The 20,188-nt window shown below is 41.7% G+C and overlaps 1 protein-coding gene across 1 annotated transcript in view; it reads left to right on the forward strand.

Moving 5' to 3' along the window:
• Window positions 1–18,059, forward strand: part of zc4h2 (zinc finger, C4H2 domain containing) — a 35,141-nt gene extending 17,082 nt beyond the window's left edge. The window contains exons 3-5 of the mRNA XM_072270817.1: window positions 611–783; window positions 8,796–8,958; window positions 15,423–18,059. Coding sequence (XP_072126918.1) covers window positions 611–783; window positions 8,796–8,958; window positions 15,423–15,536 — 450 coding nt within the window. The 3' untranslated portion in view covers window positions 15,537–18,059. The remainder of the gene's footprint in view (window positions 1–610; window positions 784–8,795; window positions 8,959–15,422) is intronic.
• Window positions 18,060–20,188: the final 2,129 nt, after the last annotated feature.

Below are 20,188 nucleotides of genomic sequence, written 5' to 3' on the forward strand. Positions count from 1 at the left end.
TCCTAATAGTTATCGACAGAGAAATTCATCCAGTGTTCACAATGAACCGAATCAGCACAGACACCTGGAGCAGATAATGGACTGCCTTCCTACAATGCTATTGACGATTGCATCCTCTAAATCTTCACTTTTAATGTAAAATTCAAGATGCTTGTTGATGCCTTCGAATTCTTCATAGTTCTTAACTTGTTGAAATGGTGAAAGGGTTTCACTTTTGCACCTGGCCATTTCTGGCATCTCCAAGCCTGAACGTTTTACTGCTTACTTCCCACCAACTATCAGCGCCACAACACTGTGTTTGAACACAAACACACACAACTGATACCATTTAAAAACTGTTCACTCAAAGCATGTGTGGTGTCTAATAGCCACATAAGTGTGCGTGACTGACGCTAGTTGGAACCTGTTCAGCTACAATGTCCTGCCCCAATTAAAGAGCATAGCATACCAAATAAATGAAGGGAATCCCAACAATTTTCTTGATTAGTTTTTGTTTTTTTTTTAAACATTGTCTCCATTATCAGGTGCCGCGATTAACCAATAGCGGAATAACCAGAATCCGCTGTAGTATCATTCACTTCCACTAAGAATTTTCTTCTTCATTTTGTAGATGGAAAATACAATAAAACAATCTGAAAATGACTTGAACAAACTTCTTGAATCTACACGGCGTCTGCATGAGGAATACAAGCCCCTTAAAGAACACGTGGATGCCTTGAGAATGACTCTAGGTCTGCAGCGATTACCAGACTTGTGTGAAGAAGAAGAAAAGCTTTCTCTTGAGTAAGCATCTTTGATTTGATGGACTATAACTTTTAGGTATTGACTGACTTAGAGGTACAGAATGGTAACAGGCCCTTTCGGCTCAATGAGCTTGCGGTGCCCAGATATTCCCATGTGGTCAATTGACCAATCAAGCTTTTAACCTGTACGTCTTTGGAAACTGAAACACCTGGAAGGAAACCCACACAGTCATGGGGATAATGTACGAACTCCCTACGGAGAATAGCAGATTTGAACCCAGGTTGCTGGCACTGTGACAGTGTTACGCTAGCCACTATGCTACTGTGCCAGCCCGTTATTTGTTACTCGTTTGTCAGTGAAGTGAAAGAAGTATGTGCAGTACAAAGTATCACCCATTTAGCAAAAGTGACAAAAAAAAAGACTTTTAGTTCCCAAATATAGCTTTTCTGAATGTTATCTGGATCCCCCTGCTGCCTTTGTGTTGTCAAACACCTTAGCCAATAGAATGGCCTAGAGGTGTTTGCTGTTACAGATTGCAACCTTCAACCCATCTGTGCATTTAGAATTCATTGCCGAAGCAGTCTATTTTCACCACCAAAATATCACTTATTCTCTCCTTATTTCAGCCCACCTGCCATTGAAATCATTATTACTGCCTTCAACATCTTTATTAAGTAGAACTTAGAACAGAACAGAACTGGAACAAGGCCACAGTCTGTACCAAACTCATTAAAGCAGTAATCAAACGCCCAACTAAACTAATCCTTTCCATCCCCACGATGTTCATATCCATTCATTTCCTGCACATGCGTATGCCTATCTAAGAGCCTCTTGAACACTCCTATTGTATTTGCCACCACCACTACCCCAGTAGCGCATTCCAGTGTCACCACTCTCTGTGCAAAAAAAACCTTGCCCTGCACAACTCCTTTGAACTTTCGCCCACTCACCTTAAATGCATGTCCTCTGGTATTAGACATTTCAATCCTGACCGTCACCTTCTTCTCAGGATTGAAATCCCGGAATCATTCTAGTGAATCTTCTCTGTACCCTCTCCAATGTCAGCACATCCTTTCTTAAATAAGGAGCCCAAAGCTGCGCACAGTACTCTGAGTGAGGTCTTACCAGTGTCTTATAGAGCCTCAACATCACATCCCTGCTCCTATACTCTCTATTCCTTTGGAAATGAATGCCAACATTGCATTCACCTTCTTCATCACCGACTCAACCTGGAGGTTAACCTTAAGGGTATCCTGCACGAGGACTCCCAAGTCTCGTTGCATCTCAGAACTTTGAATTCTCTCCCCATTTAAATAATAGTCTGCTCATTTATTTCTTCTACCAAAGTGCATAACCATACACTTTCCAACATTGTATTTCATTTGCCACTTCTTTGCCCATTCTCCCAATCTATTCAAGATTCTCTGCAGACCCTCTGTTTCCTCAGCACTACCGGCCCCTCCACCTATCTTCATATCGTCAGCAAACTTAGCCACAAAGCCATCTATTTCATAATCCAAATCGTTGATGTACAATGTAAAAAGAAGCGGTCCCAACATGGACCCCTGTGGAACACCATTGGTAACCGGCAGCCAACCAAAATGGGATCCCTTTATTCCCACTCTGTTTCCTGCCAATCAGCCAACGCTCCATCCATGTATGTAACTTTCCCGTAATTCCATGGGCTCTTGTTAAGTAGGCTCATGTGTGGCACCATGTCAAAGGCCTTCTGAAAATCTAAATACACAACATCCACTGCATCTCCCTTGTCTAGTCTACTTGTAATTTCCTCAAAAAATTGTAATAGGTTTGTCAGGCAGGATTTTCCTTTAAGGAAACCATGCTGAGTTCTGCCTATCCTGTCATATGCCTCCAGGTACTCCGTAATCTCATCCTTGACAATCGACTCCAACAACTTCCCAACCACCGATGTCAAGCTAACAGGTCTATAATTTTCTTTTTGCTTCCTTGCCCCCTTCTTAAATAGCGGAGTCTAAGACTGCAATCTTCCAGTCCTTCGGAACCATGGCAGAATCTATTGACTTCTGAAAGATCATTGCTAATGTCTCCACAATCTCCACAGCTACTTCCTTCAGAACACGAGGGTGCATTCCATCTGGTCCGGGAGATTTATCTACCCTTAGACTATTCAGCTTCCTGAGTACTTTCTCTGTCGTAATTGTGACTGCGCACACTTCTCTGCCCTGACACCCTTGAGTGTCCGGTATACTGCTGATGTCTTCCTTGGTGAAGACTGATGCAAAATACTCATTCAGTTCCTCTGCCATCTCCTTATCTCCCATTACAATTTCTCCAGCATCATTTTCTATCGGTCCTATATCTACTATCACCTGTCCTTTACTCTTTATATACTTGAAAAGGCTTTTAGTATTCTCTTTGCTATTATTTGCTAGCTTCTAATGACCTTCTTAGTTTCCTTTTACAAGCTTTTAAAAACTTCCCACTAATTTTTGCTTCCTTGTATGCCCTCTCCTTTGCTTTAACTTTGGCTTTGACTTATATTGCCAGCCACGGTTGCATCCTTTTTCCATTGGAAAATTTCTTCTTTTTTGGAATATATCTGTCTTGCACCTTCCTCACTTCTTGCATAAACTCCGGCCGCTGCTGCTCTGCCATCCTTCCCGCTAGTGTCTCTTTCCAGTCAACTTTGGCCAGTTCCTCTCTCACGTCACTGTAATTTCCTTTACTCCACTGAAATACCATCACATCGGATTTCGGCTTCTCATTCTCAAATTTCACAGTGAACTCAATCATGTTATGATTACTGTCTCCTAAGGGTTCCTTCACCTCAATCTCTCTAATCATCTCTGGTTCATTACACAATACCCAATCCAGTACAGCCGATTCCCTAGTGGGCTCAAGAACAAGCTGTTCTAAAAAGCCATCTCGTAGACATTCTACAAGCGAGTCACACAGGGAGCAATCCCTGCAGAAAGTGGGGGGAGGGGGGAGGGAAAGATGTACTTGGTGGTGCGATCCTTTCGGAGATGGCGGAAATTATAGCAAGTTATGTGCTGAATGCGGAGGTTGGTGGGGTGGTAGGTGAGGACAAGAGGAAGCCAATCCCTGGTGGGGTAGTGGGAGGATGGTGTGAGGGCAGACGTGCATGAAGTGGTAGAGATGCAGGTGAGGGCAGCATTGATGATAGAGGAAGGGAAGCCCCTTTTTTTGAAGAAGGAGGATATCTCCTTAGTTCTGGAATGAAAAGCCTCATCCTGAGAGCAGATGTGGCAGAAACAGAGGAAATGAGAGAAGGGGCTGGCATTTTTGGAATGAAGAGCCTCATCCTGAGATGTAGAATGAAAAGCCTCATCCTGAGATGTGTGTTTGCTTGGACTTCCAGCATCTGCAGATTTTCTCTTGTTTGTGATCCATACTCAAGATGGCTAGTCTTGAGCTAAATGATGAAATGATACCCGAGACTTGTTCTTCCAGCAAGGGGCAGAAGGTGCAACAGAATTTGGTTTGTCCTGTGCTTGAAAATACGCCATACAACGCTTGGTATTTTCCTGAGACTAATTTGCAAGCTTTGCATAGTACTTGTGAATGCAAAGTCTATGAATGTTGTTGATGGATATGAGAAAAGGATGTCTGTATAGGTTCTCCATAGAGTTGTGTGAGGTGCTGGAGAATTGCTGGAAACTATAGAAATATGTCGTAGCAAGAATTAATGTCTTCAGGAGAAAGCATGTAAATTTGGCTTTAGAAAATGAATTGCTTGATGCTTTCAGAATTATATTTATTCAAGGTGAAGTGCAGAAATTTCATACAGCTACTGAGAAACAATTCAGAAGCTATTATAAGTAATGGTAATGCAGGTTTAGTACCCCCTTATCTGAAATTTCAAAATCTGAAAACCTCTGAAATTCAGATTGATTTTTGAGCATGGACATGACGCCACAAATGGAAAATTCCACGAGACGCTGGGAAGGTTCCAGGCAATGTGCAGGTCTCTGTGCGCCACAGACAGTTCTGAGAAGTGTCCTCGGATAGTAAACAGAAGACAATAAAAAATAGAAAAACTGCATAAAGCAAAAAGCGAACTCCTCATTTGTGTGTCGCCAGTGTCAGAGTGAACATATGCTGCTTAACGGTATGCTGATCATGAAACAAGCAAAAATCTTTCACGACAAACTGAAAATTGAAGGTGATTGTGAATATTCGGCAGACTGGTTGAAGAAATGTAAGAACAGGCATGACATTAAATTTTTAACGCATCTGCTGATCACAAATCTAACAGCAGAGCAAGTCTACGATACTGAATGTTCTCATACCTTACATAACAGCATTAAATTTTTAAAGCATCGCTGATGAAAATCTAACTTCAGAACAAGTCTACGATGCTGATTATTTTTATATCTTACATAAAACCTAAAAAACAGTGAAATACAAATATAGTGTACTGCAACCTGTTAATCAAAACATGGCATCGTAAGTGGAGACTGAAAGCCTGCCGTTCAACTGCTGATTCCGGTATTCTCTCTTGATGCCGCTATGTGGCTTTTGTTACCCTGGACACACTATATTTTCATTATATTAATGGTATGTTTGATAAACAAGCGTAAGACAAAGATTGCTTACTGGTAGCATGTAAAATTCAGAATTGAAAATGATGGCGATCCCAAACCATCTCATTATATATTCCAAAATACTTTCGGCCCCAAGCATTTCAGATAAGGGATATGCATCTTGGAGTTGCATTCTTTGTTTGTTGCTGTGTAGTTTTTTCATTGATTCTATTGTATTTATTTGTTCTACTGTGAATGCCTGCAAGAAAATGAATCTCAAGGCAGTATTGGTGAAATACTTTACTTTCAACTTTTGAACTTTAAAGGTAATTGCCTTCTTGGGGAATAAAGTTAACACATACAGTGCAACTAAAGCTGAGGCATGTCATATTGAGGTTGCACTGCAATAAAAATGGGCAAAAAGTACTTAAATTGTTATTTGTAATAATCAAAATCAGACTATCACTGACGTGGGATGAAACAGTGCAAAGACATAAATAAGTACTTGACGGAGCTATTTGTTAGGGAGCACTTTGGGTCCAGTGATCACAATACAATTAGTTTCAATGTAATTATGGAGAAGGGTAGGACTGGACCTAGGATTGAGATTTTTGATTGGAGAAAGGCTAACTTTGAGGAGATGCAAAAGAATTTAGAAGGAGTGGATTGGGACGATTTGTTTTATGGGAAGGATGTAACAGAGAAATGGAGGTCATTTACAGGTGAAATTTTGAGGGTTCAGAATCTTTATGTTCCTGTTAGGTTGAAAGGAAAAGTTAAAAGTTTGAGAGAGCCATGGTTTTCAAGAAATATTAGAAACTTGGCTCAGAAAAAGAGAGGGATCGTCAATAAATATAAGCAGCTTGGAGTTAATGAGATACTCGAGGAATATAAAGAATGTGAAAAGAGTCTTAAGAAAGAAAGTCTTAAGAAAAGCCAAAAGAAGATACGAGGCTGCTTTGGCAAGTAAGGTGAAAATAAATCCAAAGGGTTTCTACAGTTATGTTGGTAGCAAAAGGATGGTGAGGGATAAAATTGGTCCCTTGGAGAATAAGAATGGATGGCTATGTGTGGAGCAAAAAGAGATGGGGGAGATCTTGAACAATTTCTTTTCTTCGGTATTCACTAATGAGAAGGATATTGAATTGTGTAAGGTAAAGGAAATAAGTAGGGTAGTTATGGAAAGTATGACAATTAAAGAAGAGGAAGTACTGGCACTTTTAAGGAATATAGAAGTGGATAAGTCTCCGGGTCCGGACAAGATATTCCCTAGGACTTTGAGGGAAGTTAGTGTAGAAATAGCAGGGACTCTGACAGAAATATTTCAGATGTCATTAGAAACGGGGATGGTGCCGGAGGATTGGCATATTGCTTATGTGGTTCCATTGTTTAAAAAGGGTTCTAGGAGTAAACCTGGCAATTATCGGCCTGTGAGTACTTGACAATAAGTACTCCTGTTTGAGTACTGTTGGGGGGGACAGCATACCTGGGGGAAGCAACACTGGCCGTTCCTCCGGCACAGAGTCCAGCCCTGTAGGTAAGAAGGATAGGGAACGGAAGAGGAGGGCAATAGTAATAGGGGACTCAATAGTTAGGGGGTCAGATAGATGATTCTGTGTATGAAGTCAGGAGACCCGGATGGTAGTTTGCCTCCCTGGTGCAAGGGTCCGTGATGTTTCTGATCGCGTCCAAGAGATCTTGAAATGGGAGGGAGAGGAGCCAGAGGTCATGGTACATATAGGTACCAATGACATAGGTTGGAAAAGGGGAGAGGTCCTGAAAGAAGAATATAGGGAGTTAGGAAGGGAGTTGAGAAAAAGGACGACAAAGGTAGTAATCTTGGGATTACTGCCTGTGCTACGCGACCGTGAGAGTAGGAATGCAATGAGATGTAGGATAAATGTATGGCTGAGAGATTGGAGCAAGGGGCAGGGATTCGGGTTTTTGGATCATTGGGACCACTATTGGCGGAGGCATGACCTGTACAAAGGGGACGGGTTGCACTTGAATCATAGGGGGACCAATATCCTGGCGGGGAGATTTGCAAGGGCTACTAAAGTGACTTTAAACTAGGATAGTTGGGGGGAGGGAATCAAATTAAGGAGACTAGGAGAGGGGAGGTTGATATAGGGGAACAAGAAGAAGAAGATAACAAAGTTGTTTGCTCAATTAAGGATAAACAGAGAGTGGGAGGTGGAGAGTTTCTTAAATGCATCTATTATAATGCTAGGAGCATTGTAAGAAAGGTGGATGAGCTTAGAGCATGGATTGGCTAGATGGGAGATGCCAGAGAGTAGTGGTGGATAACTGTGTCACAGATTGGAGGACGGTGTGTAGCTGTGTGCCTCAGGGATCTGTACTGGGTCCAGTGTTGGTTGTAATATATATTAATGATCTAGATGATGGGGTGGTGAATTGGATTAGTAAGTATGCAGATGATACTAAGATAGGTGGCGTTGTGGATGATGAGGTAGGTTTTCAAAACTTGCAGAGAGATATAGGACAGTTAGAAAAGTGGGCTGAAAGATGGCAGATGGAGTTTAATGCTGAAAAATGTGAGGTGCTACATTTTGGTAGAACTAATCAAAATAGGACACAGTAAATGGTAGGGCATTAAAGAATGCTTTAGAGCAGAGGGATCTAGGAATAATGGTGCATAGTTCCCTGAAGATGGAATCTCATGTGGATAGGGTGGTGAAGAAAGCTTTCGGTTTGCTGGCCTTTATTAATCAGAGCATTGAGTATAGGAGTTGGGATGTAATGTTGAATTTGTATAAGGCATTGGTAAGGCCAAATCTGGAGTATCGTGTACAGTTCTGGTCACCGAATTATAGGAAAGATGTCAATAAAACTGAGAGAGTATAGAGGAGGTTTACTAAAATGTTGCCTGGGTTTCATCTCCCAAGTTACAGAGAAAGGTTGAACAAGTTAGGTCTTTATTCTTTGGAGCGTAGAAGGTTGAGGGGAGACTTGATAGAGGTGTTTAAAATTATGAGGGGGATTGATAGAGTTGACGTGGTTAGACTTTTTCCATTGAGAGTGGGGAAGATTCAAAGAAGAGGACATGGGTTGAGAGTTAGAGGACAAAAGTTTCGGGGTAACATGAGGGGGAACTTCTTCATTCAGAGGGTGGTAGCTGTGTGGAATGAGCTTCCAGCAGAAGTGGTTGAGGCAGGTTCTATGTTGTCGTTTAAAGTTAAATTGGGATAGATATATGGACAGGAAAGGAATGGAGGGTTATGGGCTGAGTGCAGGTCAGTGGGACTAGGATAGGGTAAGAGTTTGGCACACACTAGAAGGGCCGAGATGGCCTGTTTCGGTGCTGTATTTGTTATATAGTTATATGGTACATATCTATAAATTACAAAATAAGTAGTATAAAAAGAATAACATTGTGTTGAGACTGTTCAGAAATACCTATTACTTAGGTGATCAATAGTTTTTGCACATATCTGATATTACCCGAAAGCTGTATATTTGGCAATGCTTGTCAATGAGAATTTCTATGTTTTTGCTGTTTAGTTACTTTGAGAAGCAGAAGGCAGAATGGCAGACAGAGCCTCAGGAGCCACCGATACCAGAGTCACTCGCAGCAGCTGCTGCCGCTGCCCAGCAGCTACAGGTGGCCAGGAAACAGGACGCACGGCAAACAGCCACATTCCGGCAGCAACCCCCTCCCATGAAGGTAACGTCAGTGAAAGCTTCTCTTGACATTTTAATAGATGAGCCTAGACCAACGTTCAAACATGGCTGCACACAGTAGCTATTCTATCAGCTTTTAGTATTGGGAAAAACAGGCTGTACCACTGGGCTTGGGTGTGCAGTGAACACTATAGGAAACTAAGTATCTGCTGGTCACAGAATCCATCTTGCACCCTTCTGAGCTTGTGCTCACTAAAAGAAAACATCAGCCTAATTAAAGCCATATTTTCCTGGCAGTTATAAGTTCTGGATATGTTATTTTTTAGGACAGAGTAAATGCAACACCTCTCTCTCCTATAAGAATATTAATTTGCTGCTAGCAGTAAGGCACGTTGAATCTCCATGAGGAAATGGGACAACAAGCAAAATCTGCCTTGTCTTTGTGACATTCTCTCTCTAGATAGAGAGGGTAGCCTAGAAATTCACTGGCATCTGCAGCAGCCCAGTCAAGTGGTCACAGTGTGATGGGCTGAAGACCTTTTTATTGTGACATACCACTGGAAATTTCAGCAGTACTGAGTACACTGAACGACCTTACACAATGGTCTGATCTTCCCTTCGTAGTCAAAGGAAATTAACAAGCACATTCAGTGGCACACATTCAGCTTGAGGTCCTGACAGAGATCTGCGAGGGACAGTGAATGATCAGAACCTGGAAAGCACGTGCGTGTATGTATTGAGTTGTGGTCTGAGAGCTAGTAGTCCAACGGTTGTGATATGGGTTTGTGGGCCATACAGTATGATGCTTACGTGGTTAACTCTAAGAGCAGGCAAAGAAATAAAACAGAATATACTCTCTTTTCAACTGTGTTCCCAATATTGGGCTTGGTCCTGCTCAAGATGGCATCTTTTAACTTGCCCCCATGAAGCTTCTTGGATCCTGATGTTTTGGTGAAGTCAGAAGTTCTTCAGAAGTCAAGAACGAGGTGTAAAATTTGTTGCTTACAATCATTTCATTTAGTGTTACAAGATCAAAGGAAATGAGGGAAAAGGAAAGAAAGCAAAGAGCTTAGTGGCAGGGGAAGAGAAAAGAGACCAAAAAACTTAGTCTGATCTTCTACCTAACTACTGATAGTTCACATTCCATTGGAAATTCCAATGCTTAAATTAACTAATAAGATAACACCTGTTCAAGTGATGTGATACCCACCACTGAAACTAAGATGTTTCCAGACAAATTACAGAGGCAACTGAAACCATAGAAAGCTCACTGAACAATTACATGTACATAGCTAATTATATAAAAATACAAACAGGCATAAGAAAGTTAAACTACAGGAAAATAAAAATGATACAGACCAATCCAACAAGCTCATGCAGGACTGTTGAACCCTGGTAGCTTTGAGTATTCCCATTAAAAAGTCCAGTAGTCGAGAATATGATTGGCAGTGTTCTAAATAAGCTTGAATAGGAAATGATTAAATTGGGTGTACTCTTATATGGAGGTCTCTAAACTGTTATTAATGACTCCTTGGCAGGGGTTAAGGAAGGCATAAGGTTATTGTCAGCATTCCAAATAGCTGATGCACTGCAGAGGTTAAAGTGCTTTGTGCATTCTAGAGTCAAGTGTTAACATACATTAAAAGAAAATTGAAGAGAATATAAGTGAGGAAAAGAAAAAAAAAAAAATCCTGTCTCAAAGTGGTGTACATTGAAGAAGATATTTCCAGAGATGACCTCTGTACGGGGGACAGAAAAGAACAGAACAGCATGAGGCCAGACTCAACAGCGAAACAATAGAAGGGAAGATCAGCTTTGAGTTAACTGTGCGGAATGCTGTCAAGTGGTACAGTATAAGGAGAATAAAGCCATTAGTCACAAGGTAATATTTGTAATTTTGATTAGGGTTAACTCCCTGCTATTGATGGGGAAAGAGAAAAGATTATCTGACTGGAAGAACTCAAATAAATTATATAACAGAAATGACCATGTATATGAGGTGAATAACAGATTTGGGTGTTTTGAAGAGGAAAGGGAATCGGGTGTGGCTACTGCATTTGCTGTTCCTGATGTGGCCTCCTGTACAATGGAGAGACTAAGCAGTCATTGCAGGGCACCAGTGGCCATCTTGAGCTCCTGGTTGCACGGTTTCCACTTCCCATTCACACAACAACCTGTCAGTCCTTGGCCTTCTCCACTGCCAGAGCAAGTGTGAATGCAAACTAGAGTAAAAACACCTTGTATTCCAACTGAGTAATCTACAACTGCATGGTATTGAGCATCATAGTTCCAGTTTCCGGTAACACTTATCTCCTGTTTTTCTCTGCTCCACCCCATCCCAATCCCTCATTCCTCCTGATCCACTTCTGGTCCTTCCATTTTTATCTGCTTTCCCTTGCCTGTTGGTTCCCCCCAGCCATTACCCACACATTTTACCCATTGGATGCCCCTGCGTCCCATCTGGTTCTATCTATCAGCCTCTTCCCTAATGGCTCCCATGATCAGATTCCAACACTGATGGCATTGTGTTCCCACTTACCACCCTCCAGCAGCCGTCTCTGCCTTCACCCTTACTAGCCCCACTTACAGTAGCTCTACCTGCCTTTTATTTTGCCTGCCTCCACCTATCATACCTGGCTCTGTTGTCCCACTCCAGCACCTCTCCTTTGCTCTGCCAACCAGCATAATCTGCCTTTTGCTTCCTCCCTCTCTCCTTTTTATAGTGGCTGTCTTTCCTCTGCACTCTCAGTCCCAATGCAGGATTTTAGCCCGACTGTTAACAGCTTGATGCAGCTTGACTCGCTGAGTTGCTTCAGCAGATTGTTTGTTGCTCCAGGTTCCAGCCTGTGCAATCTCTCGTGGCTCCATGAGAGATGAGAGAATGGGAACAAACTTAATTAGCCAAATGAGCAACGTGGAGGCTCGCAGAGATCGAGGTGGTCAGGAATTGAGTGTGAGGAGGCAGATGAAGAGAAATCTCATGAATATTGGATGCCAGATGAAAAGACAATATCTTAAATTCAACTATGATCACATCAAAATCAATGATGATCATCAACAGTGGCGCACCCCAAGCATGTGTGCTTTGCCCACTGCTCTACTCGTCTGTATACCCACAACCGTGTGGCTAGGCACAGCTCAAGCACCATGTATGAATTTGCCGATGCCACAAGTATTGTTGGCAGGGAGCTTCAGAAGGTGACAAGAAGGCTAACAGAAGTGGAATAGACCAGCTGGTTGAGTGGTGTTGACAGCAACAGCCTTGCACTCAACGTCAGTAATACCAAGGGAGCGATTGTGGACTTCGGGAAAGGTAAGTCAAAGGTAAGCCAGTTCCTCGTCGAAGGATCAGAAGTGGAATGGATGAGCAGTTTCAAGTTCCTGGGTGTCAGCATCTCTGAAAATGTACCCTGGGCTCAACATGTTCATAGTCATAGTCATAGTTATACTTTATTGATCCCGGGGGAAATTGGTTTTCGTTACAGTTGCACCATAAATAATAAATAGTAATGGAACCATAAATAGTAATATGTAAATTATGCCAGTAAATTATGAAATAAGTCCAGGACCAGCCTATTGGCTTAGGGTGTCTGACCCTCCAAGGGAGGAGTTGTAAAGTTTGATGGCCATAGGCAGGAATGACTTCCTATGACGCTCTGTGCTGCATCTCGGTGGAATGAGTCTCTGGCTGAATGTACTCCTGTGCCCACCCAGTACATTATGTAGTGAATGGGAGACATTGACCAAGATAGCATGCAACTTAGACAGCATCCTCTTTTCAGACACCACCGTCAGAGAGTCCAGTTCCATCCCCACAACATCACTGACCTTACGAATGAGTTTGTTGATTCTGTTGGTGTCTGCTACCTTCAGCCTGCTGCACCAGCACACAACAGCATACAATTGCAAAGAGAACATGACAGGGACAATATTCCATCAGGAGAATTGGTATGTTAGAGACACTCGCAAATTTCTGTTCCATGGAGAGCATTCTAACTTGTTGCATCACTGTCTGGTGTGGAGGGGCCACTGCTCAGGATCAGGAGAAAGCTGCAGAAACTTAACTCGGCCAACCTCCCCAGCACCGAGGACGCCTTCAAAAGGTAATGGCTCGAAAAAGCGGCATCCATCATTGAGGGCCCCGAGGACATGCCCTCTTCTCACTTCTACCATTGAGGAGGAGGTACAGGAGCCTGGAGACACAAACTCAGCATTTCGGGAACAGCTTCTTCCCTCCACTATCAGATTTCTGAATGGACAATGAACCCATGAACTATCTCAGTATTTTTCCTCTCTTCCTGTACTACCTATTTAATTTAAACATTTTATACAGTAAATATGGACCTTATTGTAAATTATAGTTATTATGTACTGCAATGTACTGCTGCCACAAAACAACAGATTTGACAACATATGCCATTGATATTTAACCTGATTCTGATTGTGCACACATAATTTTCAGTGGGAAGATTACATATATTTCAAGAACGAGTTTGAATTTGGATTTTCATATCATTGACAATAATTATGAGGTAATCAGTACTGAAAAGAAATTTTAAGAATTTGATTTACGTACATTTTGTATTCTGTAGGTCAGAATTAAAGCCCCTATTTTGTGGTGCTTTTGCTTTCACTAGCGAATATCCTTTTGTTAAGTTAATACCTAATTTGGTACGTTGTTGTTGTATTTATTTTCTGCATAAGTTGGAATATGTTTAGTTTTCCTCTTTCCCTACGTCTCCCTTGGGAGGCTAGCTATGATTAAGGTTGCATCGTGTTGGCCCCATGGAGGTGTAGGGACAAATTGCCTTTTTCCCCTTATCCTATTGCTCGTTACACCACTGGCGTTTAGGGCAGCAATGAAGGTCCTCCATCTTTGGCAGTGTTCAGGCTTCTTTCATGCTGTCAGTAGCTTCCTCTCGGTTTTCACTACTGTCGGTCTTGCAAGTCCTGAATGGAGACTCAGGAATACTGTCGCACTCATATGCAGAAAGATTCTTCATTGTTGTTTCTGCAACAGTTTTGTTTTACTAGTCAGGGTTGTTAGCCCTGAGCTGAACCCCTGAACCTGGAGGACTGGTGGACCGCTCTTAGTCTGGCCTCTACCCTTTGACCTGTTTGGCATAGGTGAACGTACCAAGTGCCAAAGCATAAATCCCTGACACCAGCCAACGAAGCTCTCCGGATCGTTGAGGCATGCAAGCCTCCAAACCCAATGATAAGGTTGTGGTCCTGTTGGAAGAACCCCTTACCCTGTTGCTTATTTTGAAAATTCCAGCTGGGATGGTATCTGGTGTTTGGATACTTCTCAGTTTTGACCATGAAGAGAAACAAGTGATATACTATTAGTGCAGGGAAATGGCACTGAGGTAAAGGGTCCAGAGGAGGTTCATAAGGATGATTGCAGGAATGAAAGGGTTGTCATAGGAGGAACGTTTGATGGCTCTGGGTCTGTACTCTCTGGATGAGGAGGGATCTCATTGAAACCTTTTGAATGTTGAAAGGCCTAGACAGTGTAGATGTGAAAAGGATGTTTCCCATGGTTAGCCAAAGGGTGGTTAATTTGTGGAATTTGTTGCCACATGCAGCTGTGGAGACCAGGTCGTTGGGTGTATTTAAGGCAAGATTAGACATGGCATCAAAGGTTACGGGGAGAAGGCCGGGGACTGGGGTTGAGGAGGAGATAAAAAAAAATGGATCAGCCTTGATTGAGTGGCGGAGCAGACTCAATGGGCCACATGGCCTAATTCTGCTCCTATGTCTAATGGTGTTATGGTCTTAAAAGAACAAAGGTGAATCTGGGATTAGGAGATGAATGGTGACCTGCTCTTCTCATATCCTTAGGTTATAAAGGCAGAATAAGGTGAGTACTTATGCCTAGGAATTCAGGCCTGGTTTGTAATGCTGAGCGTTCTGTGTGGGAATGATTATGGTGAATGGACTTCTGATAGATTTCTTGGCATGTACGTTTAACCTTTAGCTGGGGTGAGTGAGAGACAGTGTGTGAGTAGTTGATGCCATGTAGTAAAGTGCTGCCAGAGCTAGATCAAATGAAATAGTTATCAGGACTGCTGGTTAGATTTTTGCAAGACCAGATTGTAGCTTCATTACATTTTTTATGTTATTCACCAGAATAAGACATAGATCTTTCCTCTTAGAATATAGAATGAACAAAAGAATGATGAGTGTGTGGAAAGTCTTTAATAGGTTCTTGACCAATAAAACACTTAGTGATAGAGTTATTGGTTTTTCTATTTTTGGTAACTTAGTTAATGTCTGAAGAGACCATTTAGACCTGATGACATTAAACATTGCAATTATGCGTATCTTGGAAGTGCTATGAGTAGTGGGGACAATTTGAGAGTTTTGCCTATATTTCATGTCTTTTTCAATGCATTTTTGTGACGTGCGTAGTAATAGCCCAGCAATGTACTAGTGATGATTCTCTGATAGTACTATCTAGATTGATCTATGAGATATTACTAACCATTCTATTTCTATCCTTAGGCTTGCTTGTCTTGTCATCAGCAAATCCATCGGAATGCTCCTATCTGCCCTCTTTGCAAAGCAAAAAGCCGGTCTCGTAATCCTAAGAAACCCAAGAGAAAACAAGACGAATAAAAACTTGATAGAAATGTGCACAAAATGACTTAAGTTTAAATGTGGCAACGTTACTTGTGGAAACTAAAGTGTTATCACGTAGTTATTTTATATTCTCATGTGTTGTAAGCACAAGTTGTATTTTAATTTTTAGAAAATGAATCTTATGCCAGTGCAACTTACCTATAAAATGTGTTTCAAATAGTGTCGAATAGAACTTCAGATTGTTTAAATATGAACTCATAGATATTTAATTGACAAAAGAAAAAGTATTGAAAGTAGTGTATGGTAAAATAGTCAGCCTGACATATTAGAAAAATGGTACACCTGGTTATGTTTAGCTCGTAGATTTTAATCCTATCACAATTAAATGTTTGTCTAAATAGAGTAAGTCAGTTAAATTAATCATATTGATAGCTGTGTTTTACTTATCACTTTTTTGGGGAAGGAAAAGTATTTGTTGCTACAAACAAATCATAAGCTATTTTGATATGTTTATTCCTCATGGGGTACACCTCCATGAATGATGGTGTTGCCTCTTGCCAAATGAAGTAGTGGGAACTATCAGACTATTTGATGTGGCATTGTCATGGTTGAATTGGTTTCTATTCCGATGATTACTTTGCTGGATGTAGGATTGTCAGTGCTTTCTCCATTCCTTAGCCGTGGAATGGCGAGGCCAGCTAGCACCCTCTGAGGTAAGAGATCGTCCCATAGATGAGAACCAAACCTCAAGCAGTTCCAGTTATAGACGCATCTTCCCTAATGGTGGGGTTCATGAAGCACCAGCAGGAAATGTTTCCCCGTGTTCACCAGGTGAGACCGTGTGCTCTGAATAATGGCTAGGAACTAGCACATACTGACTACTGCACAAATTGAACTCTCTTATTAAGCTTATTATTTTGTCTTGTGGTGCTAAACTTCGAACTTACGCAATGCCATGTTACCCGATGATTGCTTAAAATATTTTTTTTTTAATATTAATGTGACCAGTTGTGGTGCAAAGATTAATCACGCACTTTTGTCAAATAATGTGGGTCTAATCTAGTAGGAGTGCGATCCATCAAGTTAAGTATGATGCTCTGCTAAGGGGCTGTCTATTGTTGAGTCTTCAGGTGGCTGTAGAGGCCAGTCTAGGATCCACATATTCTGATGCAGTGTGAGGAAGGGTAAGTGGTGGCTGTGGTTAGTGGTTGAGTCTTTTGGTTACTCAGTCTCTCCATTCACAGCTGCTGCTTGTTCTGTGCGACACAACATTGGTCGTTCTCTGTAGCACAGCTCCCTCTTAAACAGATTTCCTCCAGGTGTATCTATTGAGTGCAACATTTTCCCAGTTTTCAGATGTAATGTTCAGTTTCTTCAGGCTGATTTTAATAGAATTGAATTTATTTAAATCTTACATCCATCCCACAACATGAGGGAGTAAAAATCTTTCCGTTATGACTCCATTGCAATGTACAGACAAGTGAATTTAAAAGTCTGATGGCTTGTAGAAGGAAGCTGTCCCATAGCCTGTTAGTTCTGGATTTAATGCTGTGGTAGTATTTGCCAGACGGAAGCAGCTGAAGCAGTTTATGGTTGGGGTAACTGGTGTCCCTGATGATCTTGCAGGCTGGGCTGTCCGTACCACTTTCTGCATGCAGGGCCCAGCGATCGAGGTTGGTGCAGTTCCCAGACTGGATGGTGATACAGCCAGTCAGGATGCTCTCAATGGTGCTCCTGTAGAAGGTCTTGAGGATTTGTTGGCCCATGCCGAACTGGATTGTTTCCTTTGTTTTCACCAGGGGCTTGCTGACTTTCCTTCAACTGGGAGATTGGGAAGATGTGAGTTGGACATCCGAATGACATGGAGATGCTCTTTGTGTTGACCTCCTCCAGTACGCTGGTGTTAGTGTGTCTATCCTTCCAGCTGATCTTCCAAGTCCTTTGTTAGGATTTTTGGTGGTAATTTTTCCAGGGCTTTCAGGTACTAATGTAGGGTCTAATCTAGACCATGCAGTTAAGCATATTATCAAAGCTGTGAAAGATGTCGTCTTAAAGTTGAGATGTAGGATTAGGATGATGTGAAAATCCCAGGAAAGATCATCATTTGCTGAAAGGTCACTTACTCCCCATTGTTTTTTGTAGGTATCTGTAGTGTGAAAGTTAATGTTACATTTTATAGGTTCCAATAGTGGTTTTATTTCCAAGAGTTTTATTTTCTGTGAAACATTTGAGGATATCCTGAACCCATGAAAGTGCTTTATTGAAAATGTATTCTTGATTCATATTTTAAATGCAAGTAGGAAATTATGATATGAATACCCAATTTATAATCATACTGCACAGCATAATTTCTAGGCTATTCTGTGAAACCAAATAGATTTAGAACATAAAAAATTATTCCAAAGTTTGTAATTGCAATGTGCCATTTTATCACAGAGAAACACTAATGTTTATCTGTATTTTCAAGGCATTTATCCAAATTCCATATTGAAAGCTCACTTGTAAATATTTTGTGGTTCAAAATTGTTTTTTTAACTAAATAAAACCCAGAAGATTCAATTATATGGATTCAGTTCATTGCTCTTTTAATTGTGCTATGCTTTATTGTACAAGATAGGAATCTAGTAGTCAATTCTAGAATTATTATTTAGGACAAGAAACGTGTATCACATTTTGGTAAACATATCACACCACCTTTTCCGATCCATAGAAACAGTTCCAAGCCTTGTGCGAATCAAAGAGGCCACTGATGGTCAGTTCGCTCATGCCCAGCACAACAATGCCAGAATGCCTTGAAAGAATGAGTTGTACATCATGGAAGTGGGCTATTTGGTCGACCACAGCCATGCTGACCGGTGATCCACTTGAATTAACCTCATCTTCCGACACTTGACTAACAGCCTTCTACAGATAGGCAGTTTGCATGTTCATCTAGACTCTTGCACCACTCTCCAAGGCAGTGTGTTTCAGATACCTGCCATTCCCTTCTAGATCTCTTCCCCTTACCCAAGGTCTAAGTACCTTGCTTTATCTTATTTTTAATATATACTTCAGGTCCTTCCCAATGGAAAACGGACTTAGCCCTCGTTGTAAAGAAACACTCAATTCCTAGTCTATCCCCAATCCAATTTCATCTTTCCTATAGTGAAAATCTTTAAATAGTTTTAAATCTACTGGCAATTACTCAAATAATCATGTAGTCTATTCAATAAAAGATCTTGATGCCATTCAGATATGGACTGATAATTGGCAAGTCGGAGTCTAACCACCTGATGTGTAGGTCATTGCTTAGTGCCCACTGTCGATATCCTGGGGTTATCAGCCACATAAATGGAATGGTTACAGGAGCAGGTGTGGCAAATGACTTGCCTCCTAATATCTCGAGGTTTTGCCATCTCCTACAAGACACAAGTCAGGAGTGAGAATGTATTGCTCATTTGGATGAGTGCAGGCCAAGAAGATATCGAGGCAAAGCAGCCTGATTGGCATCTTCTCCTTGGTTGTTTGCAGTTACAGTATGAACTATTTATGCATTACATTTAGCAATTCACTAAAACCTCTTTAATAGTTGTTCATACATAGAACATAGAATATAGAAATCTATAGCACATTACGGGCCTTTCGGCCCACAATGTTGTACCGACCATGTAGCCTACTCTAGAAACTGCCTAGGATTTCCCTACTGCATAACCCTTCATTTTTCTAAGCTCCACGTACCCATCTAAGAGTCTCTTAAAAGACCCTATTGTCTCCACCTCCACCACTGTCACTGGCAGTGCATTCCATGCACCCACCACTCCATGTGAAAATCTTAGCCCTGACGTCCCCTTCATACCTATGTAACTGGGTCTTGGTTACACTGGCTGCTGAGGTGTCTAAAATGGCTTCTTTGTATGTTATATAAAATGGCTTTTCTGTAATAATAACTGCAATGTAAGGAGTTCCGTCTGTCCCTGCTTGTTTGGGTTATATTATTGATAAGGGAGAGAACGAACCAATGAGTGTCCATGTTACTCTTTATGTGGGTGATATTCTGTCTCATATGGCTGGGGCCCATGTTGTTTGGCGGGTTTTTCAGGTGGAGAAGACGGAGGAAGGTTGCATTCGGAAGTGCTCTGGTCGACCACCCGAGGAGTGGTCCCGTGCGGGTCGTCGGAGGCCAAGGACAGAGGGTTGAGGTTCTGCGGGATATTGAGCTCCAATGAAACCTTAAGTGCGCTGACTTTTAAAACTCTATTCGATCTTTGGCGCCTTTCTTTCTTTTATTCTTTCAGAGTGTATTCTTTGTTAACAGATATTTGCAGTAAGATTTATAAAGTGTACATATTTAACGGCTTATGGTGTTCTGTCTGATCTGTGAATGGGGCGTTTATGCAGCCTCCACACAAACTGGCTTACGTAGTTGGCTGGTTGCGGGGTTTCCCTAGACACTGAGGAGCAGGGTTTGTCTTTTGCCTTAAGGCTGATTTATAACTTGTGCATACTAGCTTACACCGTAGCCTACGCAAGTGGACTGCGCCATTGTGAGCATTTACTTGTGTCTGTGTCGCTCTGCAATTTGCCACCAAAACGCTAGTTGGCGGTGGGGTTTCTGTGCCACTGTGTTGAGTTTCCTTGTGTTGAAACTCAACACGAAGAAACTCAAACTTCAAACAATGGCGACTGAAACTGAAGGAGGGTGAATTTTC

Source organism: Mobula birostris, chromosome 10 (genome assembly GCF_030028105.1).
Source record: "Mobula birostris isolate sMobBir1 chromosome 10, sMobBir1.hap1, whole genome shotgun sequence".
Classification (NCBI taxonomy): Eukaryota; Metazoa; Chordata; class Chondrichthyes; order Myliobatiformes; family Myliobatidae; genus Mobula; species Mobula birostris.